This window comes from Amyelois transitella, chromosome 28 (genome assembly GCF_032362555.1).
Source record: "Amyelois transitella isolate CPQ chromosome 28, ilAmyTran1.1, whole genome shotgun sequence".
NCBI lineage: Eukaryota > Metazoa > Arthropoda > Insecta > Lepidoptera > Pyralidae > Amyelois > Amyelois transitella.
The window spans coordinates 1,717,080-1,738,894 of NC_083531.1; the positions used below are offsets into that span (position 1 = coordinate 1,717,080).

The 21,815-nt window shown below is 37.5% G+C and overlaps 1 protein-coding gene across 2 annotated transcripts; it reads left to right on the top strand.

The window, feature by feature from the left end:
- The first annotated feature begins 1,926 nt into the window (after positions 1 to 1,926).
- LOC106133690 (heart- and neural crest derivatives-expressed protein 2) lies at positions 1,927 to 18,210 on the top strand. 2 transcript variants are annotated; one of them, XM_060952320.1, is made up of 8 exons: positions 1,927 to 2,102; positions 5,843 to 5,933; positions 6,722 to 6,832; positions 7,650 to 7,727; positions 8,278 to 8,465; positions 11,716 to 11,808; positions 12,580 to 12,720; positions 17,749 to 18,210. In XM_060952320.1, the coding sequence occupies exons 2-8, from the start codon at positions 5,849 to 5,851 to the stop codon at positions 17,845 to 17,847; spliced, it is 795 nt and encodes a 264-aa protein (XP_060808303.1). In that variant the 5' UTR covers positions 1,927 to 2,102; positions 5,843 to 5,848; the 3' UTR covers positions 17,848 to 18,210. The 2 variants fall into 2 exon arrangements, with proteins under 2 accessions (XP_060808303.1, XP_060808304.1); XM_060952321.1 differs by lacking the exon at positions 11,716 to 11,808.
- Positions 18,211 to 21,815: the final 3,605 nt, after the last annotated feature.

Consider the following 21,815-nt stretch of genomic DNA (forward strand, 5'->3'; position numbering starts at 1 on the left):
GCCGGGAACCACACGGCACATTTACTACATATGAGTTTGATTTTATTAAACAGACAAAGTATAATATACCTACTTATTTTTATCCTTTGCGGGGTGGACAGAGCCAACAATCTTGAAAAGACTGAAAGGCCACGTACAACTGTACCTATAGCTTATAAATTGAGATTCAAATTGTGGACAGGTTGCTAGCCCATCGCTTAAAAAAGAATCCTAAGTTTACCTATAAGCCTATCCCTTAGTTCGACTTTTACGCCATCCATGGGAAAGATATGGATTGGTTCTATTCTAAAGTTCCAGAATCCACACGGCAATAACGTAATATGACTTATAATTTGCGATAATCGCCAAAATAAGCGTCTGTGGTCTGTGTTTATAAATGTTACTAAGATGATTTGGCACTAAATTAAGCTAAATTAGATTAAGCCCCATTATCATGAAGCGATAAAATCCTAATAAAAGTAACATTGGGCCACGTGCACACTTGTAATGAAATTAGAGCCCTAACCGCACTCCGCTATTAGAGATTGGATAAATTGTATTATTTTAGTCGGCGACATTGATGGCAGATGCATGGAACTGACAACGCGGGACAAATTACACTGATCGAGTTAGCCTCGAAGTTAGTTCGATACTTGTGTTACGAGATACTAACTCAACGATACTGGGTATATTTTATAATAAATACTTATATAGAGAAACACCCAAGACCCAGGCCAATCAGAAAAAAATTTTTTTCATCATGCCCGGGATTCCAACCCGGGACTTCAAATGTCACAGACAAGCGTACTTACTACCGCTGCGCCACAGAGTCGGTCAACCGTTTTGAGAGACTGAAAATCCCGGCTTGAAGTCGTGAAGGATAGTACTATTCAAAAATCTATTTAAAATTGCCAATCCATAGATAAAATATTTTTTTTTACTATTTAAATCTCATACAAGTCAATTAATCACAACAATGTATTCTATATCTCGTCCACATTTTTATTCTAAGTTAGAAAAGTTGTGAAGTTGACGTTGTTGAAGAAAATTTTGCAGTGCATTTTGTTCCCGCTTCTTCTGCACTGACGCTTCGGAAGCGGCAGTAAACTTAGTTTTAAGTGAGAAGTATGATAGCGGACCTCAGGCTTCGAAGCTTTAAGACAGAGGGTGCAACTGGGAATACGCCATTATGAGAGACAGAAAGCGCGCAAGGAACTAAGAACGTAAGTATTTGGTCTTATTTTACGACGGCCCCAAATTTGGCGCAAAAATCAATAGCTAAAATTCATATAATCACGTCTATATCCCTTGCGGGGTAGACAGAACCAGCAGTCTTAAAAGACTGAAAGGCCACGCTCATTCGCTTGGCTTAATGATAGAATTGAGATTCAAATCGTGACAGGTTGCTAGCCCATCGCCTATAAGAAAATTGTAACTATGTCATCTCCATAATTCAGATGTCTTTGTGGACGAAATGATATTAGAAGATTGGAGAGGGTGGAGGGGGACTCACAGGAGCGGTGACCAATCACGGTAAAGGGGGCGGAGCTTGTCGTGAACGGAAGAAGAGTCTGTCACACGGATCAAATTGTTTTTTTTTTATTTGTTAGTTACAACCAAGTTTTTATTAAAAGGTTGATGAGGACAACGACGAAATGTTATTTTTTAAATCTGTTTCAAACCAAGTAAAGCTAAGAATGTACAAAAATATAGCATTTGAAAATTTACTCACGTTGAAATCTTCCCGCCTACAATGTCTCGTAGCTCCGCCCCATCCCGCCTATTCCTTCCTACAGGATTCCTCTGTAGTTATCAGTGCGCTCGGCCTGCGTCGAAAATCAAACACGATTCCCGCGCTTTCACAAGTCCTGTCATTTTTGACAGCTGTTCGAAATATATTTTAAAAAAAGTGTTTTTTTTATTTATACTCAAGTGTTGTTTGGAATTAAATTTTTATATTCAACAAAAATTTTTATTTTGAGTTGAAATTGATATTTGAGTGTTTTTCAAAATATTTATTTTAAAGTGTTGATTTCAAATAAGTCATGTTGAAAACAGTGATGTAAAAATATTTTTTACACAAATACCTAGACGTTTATAAAGAGGAATCTCGGTTTAAAAAGGTAAGTGATCGTTACTGTTTTATGAAAGCACAAAATTGTTTTAAATTATTGTCTTGGTATTTATCCTTTTTTTTTATTCTATTCACGAATTTTGACAAGGCAAGGTTTTATCGAAGATCGTTTAAGATTGAAGAAAGGAAGAAGAAAAGGCATTTATGCCTACTTTCACATGCCTCACAAAATACGTGAAATAGTCACATGCATCTTGCACTTATTGGGACCTACTGATGTGTATGTAAGTACCCGACCTCCACAAGTTTAGAAATAAAGGTTTTGTTACACTTTCAATGGATAAACGAACAACGCACTTGTGTGTGCAAGACAGATGGACATCTCTACTAAGTATATATTAGTCTATATCCCTTGCGGGGCAGACAGAGCCAACAGTTTTGAAAAGACTTATAAGTAGGCCACGTTCAGCTGTTTGGCTTAATGATAAAATTGAAATTCAAATAGTGACAGGTTGCTAGCCGATCGCCTAAAAGAAGAATCCCAAGTTAAAAAGCCTATCCCTTAGTCGCCTTTTACGACATCCATGGGAAAGAGATGGAGTGGTCCTATTCTTTTTTATTGGGTGCCGGGAACCACACGACAATGCGAGTTCTAATATCTATCGGAAAGAAAATATTTTTTGTCAGTTAGCTATAAGTTATCTATGGTTACAAAACGTAAAAAATTCATATAGGTAAGTAGGTATATGTTTTTGAAAGTTGCGCTAATAAAAATAATTGACATATTAGGTAAGTACTTACTTATTTATTAACAAAAATACACTTCATCGTACCTATTCAGAAAACCAAAGCTGTGAATAACTAAGCTTAATCTGAAACAGATTGGTCAATAATTTCCGTTGAAAACCAGCGTCATGACCATGTCATGACATAAAGCTGAGTGGAACCTTTTTGATAGCATGTAAGTTAAAATAAGTTATAAAGTTATTTTTATTTGTATATTATCTATGCACCAATAAATAAGTATCTAGATTTTTTGTTTCTGTCTAATTTTCAAAAGGTATGTATCTATACTTATAGGTACTCGTAAAGTCAACGATATTCATTTTTATATTACCTACATATACTTACATTAATCATTAATATTATAAATGCAAAAGTTTATAGGGATCTGTTTTTGTTACTCTTTCACGTAAAACAACTTAACCGATTTTGATGAAATTTATTACTTACACGGGTATCTTAACACTTAATCTGGAATAACGTAAGTACTTTTTATCGATGTAAGATTCAGAAAGAGATGACAGCATGTAATATTTTGATTGGAGGAGAAAAAGTTGAGCAAATGAAAGAGTTTGTATATCTAGGATCAAAGTTTACATCAGATGGCAAGTGTGATAGTGATATTGAAAGGAGAGTGAACGCGGTTATGTTATGTAGGTAAGATTCAGACCAACGCAAAAAAAACAATGACAACGGAATCTCAAGCTCGTTGTAAGTACCTATTTATGTTAAAAAAAGTTAACTTAGGGAACTAGGTTTTCGATATTCGACGTTACAGACAGTTTAACTACTATAAAACCACACGTGCTGCCCACGTTGCAATGTTTGTCTGTGTTTACGTAAACGGGACAATATGTGTCGATTTATTTGAGATTGTTTTATGCGCGGGAGTTTCCTGTGCCGTCCGTTGTTTGAGTTTTTGTTGAACGAGGACGTAGGTATCTACCAAATAATTTTAACTAGCTATATCTTCCGCGGCTTCGCACTGGGTGCATTTATATATGACTCTTCCTCGGAAAGAACACTCCAAGCATTCCAACATTTCAAACAGGAACAAAATCCGCTGTTGGCTCTGTCTACCCCGCAAAGGTGATTATGTATAAGTATGTATGAACAAAATCCGTCGAAAATTTTCCGAGAATAGCGCATCTTTTAGGCGATGGGCTGGCAACCCGTCACTATTAGAATCTCAATTCTATCTTAAAGACAAATAGCTGAACGTGGCCTATCAGTCTTTACAAGACTGTTAGCTCTGTCTTCCTCGCAAGGGATATAGACGTGATTATATGTATGTATGTATTAGCGCATACATTTATACTTAATTTGTTTGGCTTACTGATAGAATTGAGATTGAAACAGTGACAGGTGACTAACCCATCGCCTTAAAAGAAGAATCCCAAGTTTAACAGTTGTCGGAAAAGGCAACTAAGGGATAGGCCCTTAGTTGCCTTTTACGACATCTATGGGCAAGAGTTGGAGTAATCTAATTCTTTTTTATTGGTACCAGGAACCACACGGCACGCATATTTTTAATACGGATTCTTAAAATGCATTCACTATCTCTTTCCATCAGCTCTTGTTAAGGATAACAACACGGCATTCATTTGTCGAGGGCCACTTGAAATCATGTTACTAATTATAGTTGGCAGCGATTTTGGCTTCCTCATTATAAAAAAATGGAACCCTTTTAATTCTCAGTTGCTTTATATGTGTTTCAATCTTCTTGAAATGTTCTTTCTTCTCATTTAAAAAGAAAAAAAAGTTTTCTTTTTTTGGATAAGTAAATACTTATTAAGTATATTTTTTACAAATTCGAAATTCAAAAACTACTTATTTGACGGATTTCGACACAGAAAATAACAGCAGTAACACAGACTTTAACTTTTTTTTTTGATATTTCCACGGGAACTTGAGCTGCAGTTAACAGCTAGTGTTAACAAAGAAATAATTCTGACGTTAACTAAATTTTACTGTCTGCTGCCTGGCTGAAACTAATTCTTAAGAATTTTTAACCTCCTAAGACCCAGATAAAAACATTACCTACTCGTAATGATTTAGTCCCACTGTACAAAATTTTGCACAAATAAAATATTGGCCTTCAGTCCGAGACATTGTTTTTGTTATATATTTATTTACACCAGAAATTATGACTTTTTGATTCTTTTTACATATTTTATATATGTCTTTCGGAATAGAATGTTATAGTGACAGGTTGCTAGCCCATCGCCTAAAAGAGGAATCTCAAGTTTATAAAGTTTATTACATCTATGGGAAAGATATGGAGCGCGCGTTAAATACCTGTCTTCCTCCTGGCTTTAGTCCCGGTTGCATCCTCACCACTCTGGAGAGGAGCCCGGGGTATGCCTGTGACCATGGATCCTGGATTGGGTGAGTCAGGTTTTTACACGAAGTGACTCCCGTCTGACCTCCGCAACCTTTACGGATGAACCTGACCAGTATTGAATCGATCATGGTTACACATCCAGTTGCCTGAATGTGTAGGTTTCCTCACGATGTTTTTCAGTCACCGAAAAAGCATCGGTTAGTATTAAGTTCGCGTTTAATAGGTATGTACTTGTATTGTTTATAAATTGATTTTATCCATTAAAAAGTGCCGTGTGGTTACCGGCACTAATAGAAAAATGAATAGAACCACTCCATCTCTTTCCACGGATGTCTTCAAAGGCGACTAAGGGGTAGACTTATAAACTTGGGATTCTTTCAGGCGACATACAAGCAAGCTGTTACTATTCGAATCTCTATCATTAAGCGAAACAGCTGAACGTGGCCCATCAGTCTTTTTAAGACTGTTGGCTCTGCCCACCCCGAAAGGGATATGGACGTGATTATATGTAGGTATGTTGATTTTGTGCCGTGTGGTTCCCGGCACTAATACAAAAAAGAATAGGACAACTCCATCTCTTTTCCATGGTTGTCGTTTAAGACTGTTGGCTCTGCCCACCCCGTAAGGGATATGGACGTGACGTATGTTGATTCTGTCATCAGGTGCCGATGTCCAGCTATGGCAGCATGTCTCCTTCAGACGAGGGCTTCGACCGTTACGAGCCCCCCTTCTTCTGTCCGCCTTCTCATCAAGGTAATTCCCGATTATTGATCAAAGTGTGATCATACTCGTATGTACTTATTTACGAGGTACTAACTCAACGTTACTTAATTTCATAATCTATCTAATCTATACTTATATTATAAAGCTGAAGAGCTTCTTCTTCTTCTTTTAATAACGAGCGGTGGTTTATTTCTCATCTCGACTATGGTGACCCCTTTCTCTCCGTTCTGTATGGCTGTCATGACCCTCTTATACAGGGTGATGCGGCGTTCTTGTTCGGCCATGATGTATGGGAGGAGATCATCTGAAAGCACGTCCACTTTCTTCTTCGCTTCTGCATTCATCTTCAGGTGGAGATTTTTAAATAAAAATAATTTATACTAATATTATAAAGCTGAAGAGTTTGTTTGTTTTTTTGAACGCGCTAATCTCAAGAAGTACTGGTTCGAATTGAAAAATCCTTTTTGCGTTGAATAAGCCATTTATCGATGAAGGCTTTAGGCTATATAACATCACGCTGCAACTATAAGGAGCAAAGAAATAATGTGAAATATACTGGGAAAAAATTTCATCCTTGAGGACTTCAATGATGCCCGAAATAACTATTCCACGTGGACGAAGTCGCGGGCACAGCTAGTAATAAATAGATAAACATCCAAGACCCAGGGCAATGGGAAAAAGTTCTTTTCTCGTCATGCCCTGGCCGGGATTCGAACCCGAGACCTCCGGTGTCGCAGACAAGCAATTATGATCAATAATTAGTCTTAATCCCTTCCAATAGAAATGATAATAGATTAACCGAATCGTATTTTTAACAGGTAGTCCTATGGACGGCGGCGTGTACTGGCCGGCCTCCAATTCAGAGGGTCCAGAGTTCGATAACCCGGACATGTACCAAGACGCCACGCATTACATAAGCAGAGGATACGGTAAATATACATCAACTTCATCTTATTAGGCCTAGTGGTAATGTTCCTGTCTTTGTCCAGTCATAGAAAATGCTGCAGTGCAGGTTGTTACCGCTTCTTCTGCACTGACGCCTTGGAAGCGGCAGTAAACTTAGTTTTAAGTAATTTATTTGACATCAACCAATGTTGTTAAACCATACGTATTGACAATTATTAAGCGATATGAAGTATCCTATAATAATGAATAAAAATTTTGAATTTGAATTTTGAATTTCATGAATCATGACATAAAACGACTTTACTACCTATTTCGATACCTACTTACCAAATTTAATCGTAATCGGTTCAGTAATGTTTGCGTGAAAGGTTTCAAACATCCACACATACTTACTGTTATGAATATGTTTATGTCACGTCACTATTATTGTGTGACATCACTAGTCGAATGAAGATGGCGTCCCAACCAGGTTGAGGGCTAGCCATCTCTCGCGACAAACTTTTGTATTACTTATGTTCATTCAATAAACTCAAGTTACCTAATTAAAGTCTAAGTACCTGGTTGGTACCTGACCGACCTGTTTATATATCTTGGGAACCGAGTTTTTCTCGAACCTAGGACCTTGATAAATCGATTCCTTGAGCCGATAAGCCCCTAATCTGTAACTTTCATGAAAATCGTTGGAGCCGTTTTCGAGATCCTGATTATATATACAAGAATTGCTCGTTTAAATATATTAGATTTATTTATATGAGTCCAAGACTAACACACTTACATACAAACTTTCGCTCCTATAATTTTATTAGGATTATATTGAATTCATATTTTTTTTTTCTCCAGGTTATGAAGATGTTCCCATGAATAATGAACCCTATGACGCTTATCATACAATGCACCATGGATACCCTCAAACTAATGGTAAGATGTGACATCTGAATAATCCACACTAATAAATACATACATACATACATCTATATATGTAATAAAACGGTAAAAATATTTTGTCTGTACATTTAATATTTTGACTGAAACGGATAGAGTTATATTTTTTTTTTTTACATTTTTTGTTTTGTGTCTGTATCTGACTGTATGATTAAGATTCAACTCGAAATTTACGCGGACGAAGTCGCGGGCAACAGCTAGTAGAACATATAACATAAACATACTTACATATAATCTTGTCTATATCCCTTGCGGGGTAGACAGAGCCAACAGTCTTGATAGACTGGTAGGCCACGTTCAGCTGTTTGGCTATATGATAGAGATTCAAATAGTGACAGGTTGCTAGTCAATCACCTTAAAGAAGAATCCCAAATTTATAAGCCTATCCCATAGTCGCCTTTTACGACGTCCATGGGAGCGAGATGGAGTGGTCCTCTCCTTTTTTTTTTATTGGTGTGGGACACATTAATTTCATTAAATACCAATATAAGAGTATCTTTATTACTACAAATTATTATGCATATAGGGCTGGACTGTGAAATGCAACCCGTCTCGCTCCGATACGACCGTCCCGCTCCCTCGTTCGTCAGAGTTGTGAAAAGGAGAACTACAGCGAACAAGAAGGAGAGAAGAAGAACGCAGAGCATTAACACAGCATTCTCTGACTTGAGGGAATGCATTCCCAACGTACCGCCTGACACTAAACTGTCTAAGGTGAGTCTATAATTTAGAAGTTAGTCTATACTTTCATACATACATAAACACAGCATTCTCGGACTTGAGGGAGTGTATACCCAATGTGCCGCCTGACACTAAACTGTCTAAGGTAAGTCTTTAATTTAGAAGTTAGTCTATACTTTCATACATACATAAGCACAGCATTCTCTGACTTGAGGGAATGCATTCCCAACGTACCGCCTGACACTAAACTGTCTAAGGTGAGGCTATAGGTAATTTAGAAGTTAGTCTATACTTTCATACATACATAAACACAGCATTCTCTGACTTGAGGGAGTGTATACCCAATGTGCCGCCTGACACTAAACTGTCTAAGGTGAGTCTATTATTTAGAAGTTAGTCTATACTTTCATACATACATAAACACAGCATTCTCTGACTTGAGGGAGTGTATACCCAATGTGCCGCCTGACACTAAACTGTCTAAGGTGAGTCTATTATTTAGAAGTTAGTCTATACTTTCATACATACATAAACACAGCAGTCTCTGACTTGAGGGAATGCATTCCAAATGTGCCGCCTGACACTAAACTGTCTAAGGTGAGTCTATTATTTAGAAGTTAGTCTATACTTTCATACATACATAAACACAGCATTCTCTGACTTGAGGGAATGCATTCCCAATGTGCCGCCTGACACTAAACTGTCTAAGGTAAGTCTATAATTTAGAAGTTAGTCTATACTTTCATACATACATAAACACAGCATTCTCGGACTTGAGGGAATGCATTCCCAATGTACCGCCTGACACTAAACTGTCCAAGGTGAGTCTATTATTTAGAAGTTAGTCTATACTTTCATACATACATAAACACAGCATTCTCTGACTTGAGGGAATGCATACCCAATGTGCCGCCTGACACTAAACTGTCTAAGGTAAGTCTTTAATTTAGAAGTTAGTCTATACTTTCATACATACATAAACACAGCAGTCTCTGACTTGAGGGAATGCATTCCAAATGTGCCGCCTGACACTAAACTGTCTAAGGTGAGTCTATTATTTAGAAGTTAGTCTATACTTTCATACATACATAAACACAGCATTCTCGGACTTGAGGGAATGCATTCCAAATGTGCCGCCTGACACTAAACTGTCTAAGGTGAGTCTATTATTTAGAAGTTAGTCTATACTTTCATACATACATAAACACAGCATTCTCTGACTTGAGGGAATGCATTCCAAATGTGCCGCCTGACACTAAACTGTCTAAGGTGAGTCTATTATTTAGAAGTTAGTCTATACTTTCATACATACATTAACACAGCATTCTCTGACTTGAGGGAATGCATTCCCAACGTACCGCCTGACACTAAACTGTCCAAGGTAAGTCTATAATTTAGAAGTTAGTCTATACTTTCATACATACATAAACACAGCATTCTCTGACTTGAGGGAATGCATACCCAATGTGCCGCCTGACACTAAACTGTCTAAGGTAAGTCTTTAATTTAGAAGTTAGTCTATACTTTCATACATACATAAACACAGCAGTCTCTGACTTGAGGGAATGCATTCCCAACGTACCGCCTGACACTAAACTGTCTAAGGTGAGTCTATAATTTAGAAGTTAGTCTATACTTTCATACATACATAAACACAGCATTCTCGGACTTGAGGGAATGCATTCCCAATGTACCGCCTGACACTAAACTGTCTAAGGTGAGTCTATAATTAAGAAGTTAGTCTATACTTTCATACATACATAAACACAGCATTCTCTGACTTGAGGGAATGCATTCCCAACGTACCGCCTGACACTAAACTGTCCAAGGTGAGTCTATAATTTAGAAGTTAGTCTATACTTTCATACATATAATCACGTCTATATCCCTTGCGGGGTAGACAGTGCCAACAGTCTTGAAAATGCTGAGTCCAAGGTGGGTCTATAATTTAGAAGTTAGTCTATACTTTCATACGTACATACATATAATCACGTCTATATCCCTTAGGGTGTAGGCAGAGCCAACAGTATTGAAAATACTGAAAGGCCACGTTCAGCTATTTGGCTTTCAGATAGAATTGAGATTCAAATAGTGACAGGTTGTTAGCCCATCACCTAAAAAGAATCCCAAGTTTGTAAGCCTATCCCTTAATCGCCTTTTACGACATCCACGGGAAAAGAGATGGAGTGGTCCTATTCTTTTTTCTACTGGTGCCGGGAACCACACGGCGCAAATGTTAATTTATATTCCAATAATGACAGAATGAAAACCGGGTGCAGCTCTGACCATGATACATACATACATACATATGGTCACGTCTATATCCCTCGCGGGGTAGACAGAGCCAACAGTCTTGAAAAGACTGAATGGCCACGTTCAGCTATTTGGCTTAATGATAGAATTGAGATTCAAATAGTGACAGGTTGCTAGCCCATCGCCTAAAAAGAATCCCAAGTTTGTAAGCCTATCCCTTAGTCGCCTTTTACGACATCCACGGGGAAAGAGATGGAGTGGTCCTATTCTTTTTTGTATTGGTGCCGGGAACCACACGGCACTGACCATGATTCTGGTTTGGATAAGTTAATTTTTACACGAAGCGACTCCCATCTGACCTCCGCAACCTTTACAGGGAAACCTTACTCGCATAGTGTCATGGTTGCACATTCAGTTCCCTGAATGTGCAGGTTTCCTCACGATGTTTTTGCTTTTAACTTAAGAGTATCAATTATAGCATTTACTTAATCAAATTTTCATAGCTCAGAAAAGAGTCATTGTAGGTACAAGGTCGAGTTGGGATTTGAACCTGTGTTACTCTATAAGCGCCGCGCTACACGAATTTTATTCTTATTTTAATACTACTTTGTCTTACAGTGCCGTGTGGTTCCCGGCACCAATACAAAAAAAAATAGGATCTGCTCCATCTCGTTCCCATGGATGTCGTAAAAGGCGACTAAGGTATAGGCTTATATAAAATTGCGATCCTTTTTTAGGCGATGAGCTAGCAACCTGTCACTATTTGGATCTCAATTCCATCATTAAGCCGAGCAGCTGAACGTGGCCATTCAGTCTTTTCGGGACTGTTGGCTCTGTCTACTTCGTAAGGGATATGGACGTGACTATATGTATGTATGTATGTATGTTGTCTTACAATACAATAAACTATATTAATGACATCCCAGATCTTAATTCTAAGGCTCCATACTATGCCGCGGGGACGTACTTTCGTAAAAACGTCAAACTGACATACATATCTCTGTCTCACTCAAACTTATGCAATCACCAGATGGTGCGAAAGAGATCGCAGAGCATCAACACTGCGTTTTCAAGCCTCAGACAGCGTATCCCAAACGTTCTGCCTGATACAAAAATGACTAAGGTTGGTTCACTCGTGGGCTGACTGGAGTGGGTTTGACTGACTGACTAATTGACTATGTTTTAGACAGGCTCATGTGTAGTAGCGGTTAAAGTTAAAACCCTAGGTTATAATTAACGTGTCAGTTCATTTATTTTACTAAATCTGTGTGCATCGTCGCGTCTCGTCTCTCTTAGATGTGACATATTTAACGATAAACCCTTTAAAATCTATGACAGTTATATTCAAAAATTTCAAAATTGGTCACACCTTTGAAAAAGCTATTTAGACGCGCTTCAATCTCTCTCGCCTTAAAATAAAAAAAAATACTCCGGTTTTACTTTGTAATAATACAACTTAAACTGTTGTGAATCTCAGAAAATTCAAAATCGTGAAACCTTAAAAAACCCACTAAGTATTTTCCCTTGTGTAATTTGTCAAATCCACATAATACCATGTCGCGTATAGTTTTTTTTTTTAAATTGTATTGAAGCAAATCCTTTTTGATTTGTTGAACCTAACAAAAAAAAAAACAAAAAACTGAGACAGGTTAAATTATTGTAATACCTTAATACTTTATTTTCAAATCTTATCTTTTCTTATTTGTAATAAATAAAATTACATTCATTCATTATTATAAAGACATTTTTTAAACCCGACTGGCGATTAACTTCCCAGAAATTTGAAAAAAGAAGACAAATCTTCTTCAGCACTCTGACTGACTGACTCACTCCATCCAGCCCACCAAAACGCTTCCCCCGACGATTCTGACATTAACTCTTACTCCCTCCACAGATCAAAACTCTCCGCCTGGCGACTTCCTACATCTCTTACCTGCTGAAAGTTCTGGAAACTGATGGGGAACCCGCTGGTGGGTTCAGAGCTGATCTACATCATACCACGACGAGGAGGAGGACCTCGGATCCTAGCACTCAAGTAGGTTTTTTTTTAATTTGACTTATTACTTTAAAAGTTGACTTAAGACTCTATCTAACCTGGGGTTACTCATACATACATATAATAAAGGTCTTTATCCATTTTTCATCCATCCAACATTTTTCTTTAAATACATACATACATACATATAATCACGTCTATATCCCTTGCGGGGTAGACAGAGCCAACAGTTTTGCAAAGACTGACAGGCCACGTTCAGCTATTTGGCTTTAAGATAGAATTGAGAAACTTTAAATATTATTCTTAATACATAAAGAAAAATCACGCCTCTTTCCCGTAGGGGTAGGCAGAGACTACCTCTTTCCACTTGCCACGATCTCTGCATATTTCCTTCGCTTCATCTAAATTCATAACTCTCTTCATGCAAGCTCGGCGGTTTGGGTACTTTTGACATTATTATTAATATTAAAAAGAAAAACCCACAACCCTCAATTAAGTTTTGACTGTATAGTCGCATGTTATCATGCCTCTGTAAGCGATATAGACGTAATATGCGCATGAGTACTAGTATGGCGCCGTATTCACTTGAAGTTCCCATGCTTATCAATGCAACTGCATTACGTTATCTGCCACATGCGCCTGCGCACCGCACTTGATCACTCTCATCGGCGCCACTGTCTATTTTCGAAGCTATTTGATTTGAAGTCGTAAATAAATCTAATGGATTTGATACAAACATACATACATATAGTCACGTCCATGTCCCTTGCGGGGTAGACAAAGCCATACATACATATGGTCACGTCTATATCCCTTGCGGGGTAGACAGAGCCAACAGGCTTGAAAAGACTGAATGGCCACGTTCAGCTATTTGGCTTAATGATAAAATTGAGATTTAAATAGTGCTAGGTTGCTCGCCCCTCACCTAAAATAGAATCCCAAGTTTGTAAGCCTATCCCTTAGTCGCCTTTTACGACATACATGGGAAAGAGATGGAATGGTCCTATTCTTTTTTGTATTGGTGCCGGGAACCACACGGTACGTGCCGGGAACCACACGGCACGGCAGACAGAGCCAACAGCCTTCAAAAGACTGACAGGCCTCGTTCAGCTGTTGATTGATTAGATTTGTGATTCATTAAAAAAAATGTTTCATGTTGTCATCACTCCATCCGTTTCCCATGGATATTGTAAAAGGTGACTAAGAGATAAGCTTATAAGCTATTCTTCTTTTAAGCGATGGTCTAGCAACCGGTCAGTATTTGAATCTCAATCCCATCATTAAGCCATACAGCAGAACGTGGCATATTAATTAGACTTTTGAAGACTGTTGGCTCTGCCTAACCCGTAAGGGTTAAGACGTGACTAAATCCTATTTCACATGTATTCAATTTTATGATGGAAATGAAGTACTTGTTATATTTTTTCCATTGTCTTAATAAGTTAGCTGCTAAATAATTTATTAGGTAACCGAATTTATGTGAAAGTAACGGATAATCCGAAATAATTTCATATCCGTATCCGGGATAGTCATCCTGTATCCATATCCGTATCCGTATCCGAAATTTTACATCCATAACATCCCTACATCATCCAAATTTATCAATCTCTTCATGCAATATTTAGTTACGGCGATGAAGTGCAAAAAACAAACTGAAACAAACAATAAACAGATTTCGGAAGCAGTAAACCGTTATTGTAAACAAGGACGCGTGTCTGTTGTATGTCTGTTTGTGTATCAGGTGTGCCGAAACTAAATTAGAACGAACTTTGAGGTTATAAATTTTTTTTATTTTGTTTCAAATATTTCCGGCAGAATGGGACTTGATATTGTAACAGAGGAAGGACGGTTAAAGAATTTAATAAAAAAAATTGTTTTAAATATAAGCCTTACGCATCTGAAAAAATCCCGACTTATATTAAGATAAGGTTATAAATGTAAGTAAGTTTGTTTGTTTACTCTTCACGCGTTAAATGCCGAACTAAACTTTTTGGAGTTCTTCATACCTATTTATAATAAAAATTTCTTTCTTTTATGTAAAGTAATGCAATCAAGACAATAAAAAAAATTTCTAAACATAGACTAAAAAGTTTTTTATTTAAATGTAATATTACTTAAAGTTTTTTTTTAATATTAAATAACATTAGATAGAACTTAAGTTATGATTTAAAAAGAGAATTTTAGATCATTACGTGGCCAGGGTTTGAACCTGGTTGAAAAACTTATAATAACATCAAAGAAAAAGTTACAGATAAAAATAAATCGAACCACAAAACAGTAATAACCAGATATAAAACGGTATAATTGAGATAGATTTCGCCAGAACTCTCTGAATGTATTAGGAGGAATGTTCTACACGTTTTGTGGTCTAAGTCATAAGTTGAAAGTCAATAAATTAAACAAAATAAAACTAACTTTGGTTAGATCAATCTGCGTGATTCGTGTCATCAATTTTTTATATAAAACTAGCTGTCCCGGCAAACGTTGTTTTGCCATATAAGTAAATTACATACATACATATAGTCACGTTTCTATCCCTTACGGGGTAGACAGAGCGAATAGTCCCGAAAAGACTGAATGACCACGTTCAGCTGCTCGGCTTAATGATGGAATTGAGATCCAAATAGTGACAGGTTGCTAGCCCATCGCCTAAAAAAAGGATCGCAATTTTATAAGCCTATCCCTTAGTCGCCTTTTACGAAATCCATGGGAAAGAGATGGAGTGGTCCTATTCTTTTTTGTATTGGTGCCGGGAACCACACGGCACTAAAGTAAATAATTTTTAAGTAATTTCTAGTTAAAAAAAAATTTAAGGGTGTACAACCTTTATCACTAAGGTGTATGAAAAATAGATGTTGGCCGATTCTCAGATTTCACGACCTCTGTGGCGCAGCTGTAGTACGCTTGTCTGTGACACCGGAGGTCCCGGGTTCGAATCCCGGCTAGAACATGATGAGAAAAGAACCTTTTTCTGATTGGCCCGGGTCTTAGATGTTTATCTATATAAGTATTTATTATAAAATATAGTATCGTTGAGTTTGTATCTCGTGACACAAGTCTCGAACTTATTTCGAGGCTAACTCAATCTGTGTAATTTGTCCCGTATATATTTATTTATTCCGCCAATGTACTTATCCGCTTTCTCTTTTCAAATACACCATCATCTAATCTAATAAAATGCAGCACATGGCCTCTGCAGATAACTATATAAAAATATCAATAGACAGACGCCCAGAGTTATATTACATGAAAATGATATTTTTATCACTTTGTTTTGATTGTGCCGTGTGGTTCCCGGCATCAATACCAAAAAAAAAAGAATAGGACCACTCCATCTCTTTCCCATGAATGTCGTAAAAGGCGACTAAGGGATAGGTTTACAAACGAAGATAACATACCTAATTTTATACAGATAAAAATTAAGGGACACGAATCACACAGTCATTATTCTGTTAAATTTATCGGCTTCAAATTCAAGAGTACCCGAAGCTGGGCTATTACGGGAGTTATGAATGTGGATTAAGCGAAGGAAGTATGCAGAGGTCGTGGCAAGTGGAAAGACGTAGTCTCTGCCTACCCCTCCGGGAAAGAGGCGTGATTTCATGTATGTAGGTATGTAATCTTGTGCGAGAAGAATAATCGCTTTTTTAAACTACCTTTTAACCGTTCGACCACCGACGGCCATCTTAACTTCGCTACGTTTAACAAAAAATGAGGTTAACAATAATTACACACACAAAAACAATCTTGTTCAATATCAGTAGCGTACCTTAAAACGCTTTTTTCAAATTAACGCCCCCTGAAATTGATACGTGCCACGTGTGGTATCAATTATCTTTGTTAACGTGGTAACAGCTATTTTTAGGGTCCCCTAAGAGTAAGAAATGGTACACATTTTAGTCATTTTGTTATTAGTTATGTATAAATATTTTTATTTTTTAAATAAGTGCCTTGTGGTTCCCGGCAATAAAGAATAGGACACTATCTCTTTCCCATGGATGTTGTAAAAGGCGACTAGGGGATATACTAATAAACTTGGGATTCTTCTTCCAGCGAGAAGGGACATAAAAGGGATTAATCTCTTTGCCCGGGTAATATCGTGTTTACGAGAAATACGTCATTATCTCTTACGGGGAAGACAGAGTAAATGATTTTGAAAATAATCGAAGAACACACGTTTAGCTGATGAAATCGCGTAAAAATCCCAAGTTTAAAATTCTTTCCTTATTTGTCTTTTAAAATTTGCACCGGAATAAGCAGCTGTCGCGCTTTAAAAAATTATTAATGAAAAAGTTTTTTAAACGTAGAAAACATACATACATACATATAATCAGGTCTATATCCCTTGCGGGGTGGGTAGACAGAGCCAACAGTCTTAAAAAGACTGATAGGCCACGTTCAGCTAATAATAGTAGAAAAAATAATTTTGATAAATTCGTAAATTTTCATATTGTTTCTTTTTCTATGTTTTCTTAAAATTAAGTAATATTTATTATGAACAATAATTTATTTTAATATTTATATTGTTCTTAGAAAGTTATTACGGAACCCTTAAAAATAAAACGCGACCGCACTTAACCTTTTTGATTTCACAAAGTCGTTTACAAGTTTTTGCCCGTTTTAAAATTAGCCGTATAATTGGTAACAAAATATTTGAAACTAGTGTTACTTATTGGTGTCTTGGGATGAGACTCCTTACGTTCTAAGATTTCAATTTCTTTTTGTCGGCCTATACATACATACATATGGTCACGTCTTTAACCCTTGCGGGGTAGACAGGGCCAACAGTCCCGAAAAGACTGAATGGCCACGTTCAACTATTTGGCTTAATGATAGAATTGAGATTCAAACAGTGATAGGTTGCTAGCCCATCGCCTAAAAGAAGAATTCCAAGTTTATAAGCCTATACCTTAGTCGCCTTTTACGACATCCATGGGATCGAAATGGAATGGTCCTATTCCTTTTCTTTTGGTGCCGGAATCCACACAATTTTCCGAAAACTCCCACGAGAAAAAGCTTCAAAGAAATTGCTGGTACTTATAAAATGTTTATTGTTTTTTGTTTCAGACAAACTCGGCTTTGGAGAAGCGGGGTAAAGGGCGCACTGGGTGGCCTCAGCATGTTTGGGCTCTAGAACTGAAGACTGAGCAGAATCTACAATCCTAGGTCCCATAACTGTCCCATAACCCATGCGAAGAACTCTTCGCATGGGTTCATCTTCTTCTCCACGGCTGTAGCATCATTAAGCCATACAGCTGAACGTGGCATCTCTGCCTTTTCAAGAATGTTGGCTCTGTCTATCCCGCAAGGGATTTAGACGTGATTGATTATATCTAAGTCGTGGTCATGGTGATTAGTCCATGCGTTATTTTGTAAATAGTTTGTAAAAAAAGTTTTTTAGGAAATATCTTTTGTTGATATTTTGTATTATACCTAGTTTTAATTTGTGTAACATAGTTGAATATTAATATTATAACAACTTAGCAATATTAGTTTATATCAAAGATTAAATAAACGAAGTCTCATAACCATGTTTATTTTATATCCTCATCAAATATAAATTCCAATAAAATGTCACTAATTAAAAAAAGAATATGACCACCTTCCAATAAAATGTCACTAAATAAAAAAAGAATATGACCACCCCATCTCTTTGCTATGGATGTCGTAAAAGGCGTCTAAGGTATAGGCTTATAAACTTGGGATTCTTCATTTAGGCGATGGGTTATCCCGTAACTAGAACTTCAATGATGCCCAAAATAACTATTCCACGCGGACGAAGCTAGTAATTAATACATACATACATAAAATCACGCCTCTTTCCCGGAGGGGTAGGCAGAGACTACCTCTTTCCACTTGCCACGATCTCTGCATACTTCCTTCGCTTCATCCACATTCATAACTCTCTTCATGCAAGCTCGGCGGTTTCGTGTACTTTTGACCTGACCCTTTACCAGGACGTCCTTAATTTAATCAAGATACGTTCGTCTAGGTCTTCCCACTCCGACCTTTCCCTCCACACTCTCCATGTATATCTGCTTAGTCAACCTGCTTTCATTCATCCTCTCCACATGACCGAACCATCTTAACATACCCTTTTCTATTAAGTAATTAATAAAAGTTTTAAATTAGAGCCAAAGTAGAGCAGTCACTTCATCAAGTTTTCACATATTTCATTTTATGTTCACTTGCAGTTAAATTAAACGTAGGTACGTACCACGATCCTGGTAAATCATGTTTTAACACGAATCAAATGCCGTCTGACTTCCTCAACTTTAGCAGGGAAACCTTTTCCATATCATGGTCAGATCATAGTAAGTGCCGTGTGGCTCCCGGCACCAATACAAAAAAGAATAGGACCACTCCATCTCTTTCCCATGGATGTCGTAAAAGGCATACTAAGGGATAGGCTTACAAAGTTGGGATTCTTTTTTAGGCGATGGGCTAGCAACCTGTCACTAGTTGAATCTCAATTCTATCGTTAAGCTAAATAGCTGTACGTGGCCATTCAGTCTTTTCAAGACTATTGGCTCTGTCCTACCCGCAAGGGATATAGGCGTGACCATATGTATGTATGTATCATAGTTAGGTACCTACAAATCCAGTTGCCTGATATAGTTACGGATTTTGGGTGAACTTTTAATAATTGTTCACATCAAAGGTTCTTGCACCGAAGCTATAAAACAAATTAGGTAGGTTGCTGGTAATCGCGTATGATAGGGTGACCATGCTCTCTGGCATTACACGGAATCAATAAATCATATACATAAATACATACATATAATCACGTCTGTATCCCTAGCGGGGTAGACAGAGCCACCAGTCTTGAATAGACCGATAAGCCACGTTCAGCTGTTTGGCTTAGTGATAGAATTTAGATTCAAATAGTGACAGGTTGCTAGTATATCGCCTAAAAGAAGAATCCCAAGTTTATACCTAAGCCTATCCTTTAGTCACGTTTTACGACATCCACGTGGAAAGAGATGGAGTGGTCCTATTCTTTTTTCTATTGGTGCCGGGCACCAACACGGCACTAAATAAAATAATAGATTAAAACATTAATTGAATGTAGTTATAATACCTTAACTAGCTGTGCCCGCGACTTCGTCCGCCTGGAATACTTATTTCGGGCATCATTGAAGCCCTCAAGGATGAATAAATTTGCCCTTTTTTTCTCACATACCCATTATTTCTTTGCTCCTCATAGTTGCAGCGTGATGTTATATAGCCTAAAGCCTTCCTCGATAAACGGTCTATTCAAAGCAAAAAGAATTTTCAATTCGAACCAGTAGTTCCTGAGATTAGCGCGTTCAAACAAACAAACAAACAAACTCTTCCGCATTTTATTATTAGTATAGATGTTTTCCTTGGCGACTAAGGGATAGGCTTACAAACTTGGGATTCTTTTTTTAGGCGATGGGCTAGAAACCTGTCACTATTTGGATCTCAATTCTATCATTAAGCCAAATAGCTGAACGTGGCCGATCAGTCTTTTTAAGACTGTTGGCTCTGTCTACCCCACAAGGGATAAAGATATGATTATATGTATGTATGTTATAAAATGGGTAAGAACAAAAAACTGCTACATTACAAACCTTTTTAACAGAACGAAATCTGTCTGAATAATAGATTAAAACATTAATTGAATGTAGTTATTAATATCTAAATGTTTTCCTTTACCATGGACACCCTCCAAGCACGCGCATTGCCACATGGCCCGACTGAAACGACCTAAACTTTATACTGAACTATATTAACGGCGTTTCACAAATAAACTCGCGCTTCCAAGGAAGTGAGCTTAATAAAATTTGTTATTTTTACCTGTAATTTAGTGCTGAATTTATTTTCCCTCTCGTTCTCAACGACGCTCCATCAATCACGTCTTCAACGGTGACTAGACGGCCTCTGTGGCGCAGCGGTAGTACGCTTGTCTGTGACACCGGTGGTCCCGGGTTCGAATCCCGGCCAGGGCATGATGAGAAAAGAACTTTTTCTGATTGGCCTGCGTCTTGGATGTTTATCTATATAAGTATTTATTATAAAAATATAGTATCGTTGAGTTAGTATCTCATAACACAAGTCTCGAACTCACTTCGAGGCTAACTCGATCTGTGTCATTTGTCACGTATATAATTATATACTACACGCCTCTTTCCCGGAGGGGTAGGCCGTGCCAGTGCCGTGTGGTTCCCGGCACCAATACAAAAAAGAATAGGACCACTCCATCTCTTTCTCACGAATGTCGTAAAAGGCGACTAAGGGATAGGCTTACAAACTTGGGATTCTTTTTTAGGCGATGGACTAGCAACCTGTCGCCAGTTGAATCTCAATTCTATTATTAAGCCAAACAGCTTAACGTGGCTTATCAGTCTTTTTAAGACTGTTGGCTCTGCCTAACCCGCAAGGGATATAGACGTGATTATATGTATGTATATATTTATTATACAGGGACGACAGTCAAGAAGAGACTGAAAGGCCACGATCAGATGTACCGCTCGTGACAACATCACTAACTTCAAACAACAACTGTCAGCCATCGCGAAGTAAATGACGCGCTCAGCCAATGGCAGCGAAGAATCTAAATCGCGATTACGAAGATTTCACGAATTTCAATTCGTTCACTTAACACTCAACTCTCCTCCTAACTACACCTATTACAAAGTATTCCTAACACTCAACAAGAACACACCCTCTTTTCCAAAACTGGTTAGCAAAATTAATAAATTAGATAACTAATACTACAATTAAGTAGGTACCTACCTACGAAGACTCCTAACACTCAACAAGAATTCACTACACGTCCTCCCACCACCATCTCCTGAAAGAGGTATCCCGAATATATAAGCCTATCAACTATTCGCCTTTTTCGACATCCATGGGAAAGAGATGGAGTGGTTCTATTATTTTTTCTATTTGTGCCGGGAACCACACGGCACACGGAACCTTTTTCATTGTTGTCACTATATAGTTATCTTGAAATTCCGTTTAAATATTTAATGAAAGAAAGACACACCTTTCTTCAAAGTAGGTAAGCAACAAAATACCTACAAAAACATATGTACGAGTATGTTTAATTTATTCAAAAATTTACCACCAGATAGATACCAATTTATGTACTTACATTATATTATTTG